We start from the raw sequence: 5,231 nt of genomic DNA on the forward strand, positions 1-5,231 counted from the left end.
CAGAGGAAAACACTGGCAGTGTTTTCAAGATTCATTTGCCTACCCCTTATTTTTAAATATAAGCAACTGACAAGACAGAACCAGGAAAAGAGAAGCTAGGAAACCAATTTACTTAATCACACAGGGTTGACATTTGTGGTTAACCATACAAAAGGAAATACAAGGAAACTAATTCACCTCTATCTTTGTAGTGTGTATGTGAAAGATTAGTAAAACGTAGAATGAAAAGGGAGGGAAACAGCAGAAAGTAAAGAGAAGCAGGAACAAAGGAAATGTTGATTCATAGTAAGCCAACTGCCTGCTTTTTAACCAAAGCACAAACGCTATGTTCAAACAACATTAAGGTTTATAATATTCCTTAAGAGATTTTATCTTTAAGGCTGCTGTTGTGTGCTAATGTACCAGGAAATCATGTCTACAGATAAAGTAGTTCTTCCAAACTTTCACCACAAAGCAGAAAAAAGTTATGCTGCAATTTTTTTGAGTCGTCCCCCCCCCCCAAAAAAAGTGTGGGGCTCTTTCCCCAAGACCAGTGGGGATGAAATGTGATGCTTATGTACAACTTCCAGATCAATCACTTTATCGCAGAAACAGAGGACTGTACCAGCACTCCACATCTGAATACTCCTGAACTGCAGTTCCCATTATATACATTTATGGGTCCAAACAGCATCATTTAAATCCATAGATTTCTACAGTTAACATTTTCTGTGGAAAATCCTTACTCTAGATAGCATGTCCTGGTACTGAGTACTAACTACCTGCAGACCGGATTTGAGAATAAGCAGGTCCTGAATATTACACTCTCAAGCCACATAGTGAGAATAATACGGTTCCCACAGAAGAGAACCTTCACTAGGAAAATGACTGCGCCTGGATAACCAGGTTAAATCTTATTTCCCCCTCTATACTAGAAGTCTCCTTATTTTATAGCATAAACTACAAAAGCACCATTACTTTAGAATGCAACCTCAACGGTAGAATGGAGGAAGCAAATTAAACAGACATTCCAAGTGATTAGCAAATTCCTTTGTTTCCTTCAAATGAAAAGGCTTTTATTAGAAATCCATCCTGAGCAATCACGCCAAGGACAGGGCGATCACTTACTGGAGGTTTTCTGTTCAAGGTGGAGCAGAATCTGACTCAGTACTTAAATCAGGAGGCTGTATCTTTCACCGTAATTCAGACAGCATATATTAAAAGATTTTTACCATAGGAAAAATACTGTCGATAGTTTCAAGTCGGTCAATTCAGTGACAAGTACTCTTTGCAGAGCAAAATCCCCCGCTTGCTTAGAGTCCGAGTTAAAACCAGGTGTTGTGTAAATGTTGCATAGCATTTTTTCCGAAGTTCTTTACAAGTCGCTCTCTAGATTCGTGTTTTCCCCGTGCCGGGCCGGACGTGCTCTCAGAGATCTTTCCCGTACACTGACTTGTAACGTAGATATTCCTCCAGACACTGGATTGCGGTTTCATCTACATTTGGGTCAAACTTGTTGGCTAGCAGATGATGGTTTTGGAGCATCCAGTGAAGATCACCTACCCCATACACACAGACGGCCCGTTGGTGGGCACCCGTACACGGAGGGTAGGGTGCCCCTTTGCTGACATCGCCCTCCAGGTAGGACCACTTCACCAATCTAGCAACAGCATTGACATCAGAGACCTCATACTTATGGTTATAAGGCACCGATCCTGGCATGCCCGGCATCCGGTGGAGGGTGGCCCAAATATATTCATCTGGGCTGTAAGTATCTTTTGACCACTCCAGCAGCAGCTGCGCCGTCGGGTTTTCAAAGAGGGCTTGAACAAAGTCCCTTGTGACCACAACATAGGCATTGCCTGTGAACATGGGTGAGCCATGGGGCGGGAGGCTCTTCTCCGTGGAGGTTCGGATCACCGAGTTCTCCACGTGGTGGTGGTACTTCCAGCGAGCCGCCTTGATCGACGAGGGTTTCTCAGATTCCATATTGTTTTTCCCATTTAGAAACTTCAGGGTTCGGACAATCTCGGCGTTAGTTTTGATGGGGAAATCGGTGCCGCAAGTGTTTAAGAGATACCTCCAGGGCACGTTGCTCTTGAGTAGCTCCTCCATGCAGTTCAGGTCCGCTTGGACCCGGGACCAGGATGCGTACACTACTCTCTCCAGTTTAGTGGCCACAAAGACATTTTCGAAGCAGGAGGCGATCCCTCGGACTGCCTCCTTGAATTCGTCCGGGGATTTCAGATCTACGTGGACACAGTATATATTCTGGGGCGTGTAGATGGACCTTAACAATCTTTCGAACATCTCAATCTTTTCATGCACTACCATGGAATATGCAATAGGAAAATCTTCCTCCTCTTTGCTTAGTGGGAACTCAACAAACCTCCTGCGCGCTTTAAAGTGAGTGCAGTCCTTAGTCAAGTTCACGTAATCTTTTGGGGCTAAAGGCTCCGATTTGGTTTTCGTCTCTAGCCTGCTCAAAAGAGCCTCCTCTACTGCTTCCACATCCCCTCTGATGATCCGAGAGCAGTTGATCTGGCCGCTAGGAGACAACTTCAGAGACTGGTAGAGATGATCCTTGCAACTCTCGCTCTTCAGATGCACCGTCTCTTTCCCAAGATCACTGAAGTTGCATTCCCAGGAGGAGTATTTCAGCACCACCGTGGCAAACAGCATCAGAAATCCCATGAACAACAGGCGCTGAATCTGACACAGACACTTTCTCTCCCGAAACATCTTGGGAGCGGGGGCAAAAGTTTCTTCCCAGTGATAAATCCACTTCCTAAATCAAGTTCCTCTTAATCAGCAGGATTTGGGGTTACAACATCTGCCTCCCGGCTGGTAACGAACAATTCGATCTGCGTGAGTGAATTAATCCTGGGTAGCAGGTGCATTAAGAGCAACGGTTCCACACCCTTGTCTTCCTTTTCTGTAGTTATCTGAGCTCTGTTCAGCCAGGGCGGGGCAGAAGTTTAGTCACCAGCTTGATTGTTTCCCCCTCCCACCCTGAGGTGTGGAAATACTTAGCACTGAAGGCAAGGTGAAATAAAAATCGGAAGTTTCTACCCTCCCACTCCCCTTTACGTGGCATTATCTTTATTAGGTCCTGGAATGTCTGGTACATCCAGTAGTTGGACTGGTTGCTTTGTTTGTCTCCTGCGGGAAAAAATCAGAGGAATACACAACCTTTACCTTTAATTGTTAGCTCCCTGCGGAGGTGCGACCCGCACCCCCATGATCCACAAGATGCCCACTTCCTACAAAGGTCAAAGTAATACAGCCTACAAACCCCTAGCCTATAGGAAGCGCTGCAAATACACAGTAAGGAACAGCCCTGCATTGACAAGGTGACGGACCAGAGGATCGAAGCGGTCTTCATCTCTGTCTGACTTCCTAGAAAGGGAAGTAAATCCACAGACAAGCGTATCCTCCACGCATTCCGTTTCTAGCTAAGTGTATGGCTATCTAGGCTGTTAGCGTCGTTAAAATAAAGCAAGAAATAATCCTTCGAAAAGTAACTCTGCCCTGTGGAGCTGACAGTAGCAGCGAAGTGAGGTTGATTTAAAACCCTTTGATCGGCATGAATACTACTTCTGACGACATCTTGGCACCCTTCCAACATGGCTAAGCAGAATGTGGCTTTCCTGACTTCTCTCTTCTCTGCTCACCTATATCCAGGGGTGAAAGTAACTTAAAGGACTTACTAGTAGGCCGGAGTCCTGGGTGGGGGCGTGGCCTCAACTGGAAGAAGACTGGGATTTAAAGGGCTGGGGCAGGAGCACGGGGCCATGTGAATCCCCTCCCGAGCCCCCTGTGGGAGCTCCAGCAGCACTTTAAAGGGCTGGAGCCCTGGGTCCTTTAAATCACCGCTGTGGAAGCCTGTCCAGTCTGGCATGGCGTCCTGGCTCGTGCTGGTATGCCATACCGGACCATACCGGCTTACTTTCACCTCTCCCTATATCTGAATCAAGAGTGAGGCAGCAAATATAGATCCCCCTCTTGCTTCTCCTACTGTCTCCCTCCCTCCTGCTCCCTCCCTGTTTGCCTACCCGACTTGTTTGCTTACATTTCACTGCTACCTTCAGTAGGACTCCTGACTCTTAAAACGGGGGCAAAGGGTGGGGGTGCACTTCACTTCCCGGGCATCTTCTCGTCCTATGTCCCCCTCTCCTGGCTTGGTTTGAGTGATGAGTCCATCTGTGACTGCCAAGTTGTCCTCACTTACAAATAGTATTTGCACCCTGTGAGCCAGATCCTGGTCCCATTGAAGCCAATGACCAGAGCTCCCACTGACTTCAATAGGACCAGGATTTGGCCAACAGGGTGTCAATTGCATTGCACCTATTTAAATAAAAGACAAGTGACTCCATGACTCACTGCAAATAGCAGTTTATTTCAGTATCTCCTAGCTCTCAGCTTTGCTGCTGCAGAAAAACCAGCTTCTCCTTGGGGAAGGCAGGAGCGCCTTTGTTTCTTTAGTGTCTTTCAGAACTCTGCTGTTGGTCTTCAATGGGATCTTTAATTCTGATGGATAAAATAAAGCCAACTCACCTTTGGGGAGGTGGGGATTTGGAATCTATGTGTGCACAAAGCCTTAACTTAGAGCAGAACTTGCCCCCAGATCTGAAAAGCAGTGTCAGTTTCCATAGTACTTTCAGGGCTGATTTAACATCTAAATTTGAATGAAGATGGGACAGGAAGGAACTGGACCCTTTAAACAGTAAAGCTACTTGGAAAAGGTAAGTGAACAGTTTGCATTTCTCCTTCCACTTATCAATGACAAATCTTAAAGGGGTAGAATATAGATGAGCTATTTCCTAGCCTATTCTTGGTTGCATTTTAATGTTTTTTGTCCCCAAACCTGCAAAAGGAACCAGGCAAGCAGAACTTTGCACCTGACTTCACTTAGTTCTGTATGGGCACTGTAGGGTTTGACTGCCCAGTTCTTTTTGCAGGAGCTGAGCCTTAATAACTATCTCTTTCTAACATTTCAAAATATTAAAATCCGCTGATTCTGATGTCAGCTTATTCGGGATGATAAATAAGTGGCCATATTTCTTTCTGACAGTAAGCCTAGAAATTCAGCCTGGCACTGCAGAAAGCACTGGTGTGCTGCAAATATCTTCTCCATGGGATCCTCCCAAACTACCCCCAATTCAATTGATAATTACCTGGAGTGAACATTCCTGGAGAGAAGACAGACAGGGACTGGGAAATATTTTTCTCACTGGAGGAAAATGTTTTCC

General features: G+C 45.7%; 1 protein-coding gene across 1 annotated transcript; it reads right to left on the reverse strand.

Annotated features, from left to right (window-relative positions):
* Nucleotides 1-768: 768 nt before the first annotated feature.
* Nucleotides 769-2,874, reverse strand: GCNT3 (glucosaminyl (N-acetyl) transferase 3, mucin type). The gene has a single exon (XM_034784307.1). It carries the CDS (start codon nucleotides 2,719-2,721, stop codon nucleotides 1,408-1,410), a length of 1,314 nt encoding a protein of 437 aa, XP_034640198.1. The 5' UTR covers nucleotides 2,722-2,874; the 3' UTR covers nucleotides 769-1,407.
* Between the last annotated feature and the right edge of the window lie 2,357 nt (nucleotides 2,875-5,231).

This window comes from Trachemys scripta, chromosome 10, assembly GCF_013100865.1.
Source record: "Trachemys scripta elegans isolate TJP31775 chromosome 10, CAS_Tse_1.0, whole genome shotgun sequence".
Lineage (NCBI taxonomy): Eukaryota > Metazoa > Chordata > Testudines > Emydidae > Trachemys > Trachemys scripta.

What these genes read in the sequence shown, in the direction of transcription:
- GCNT3 (XM_034784307.1), bottom strand. Translation starts at nt 2,721, where the DNA reads ATGTTTCGGGAGAGAAAGTGTCTGTGTCAGATTCAGCGCCTGTTGTTC.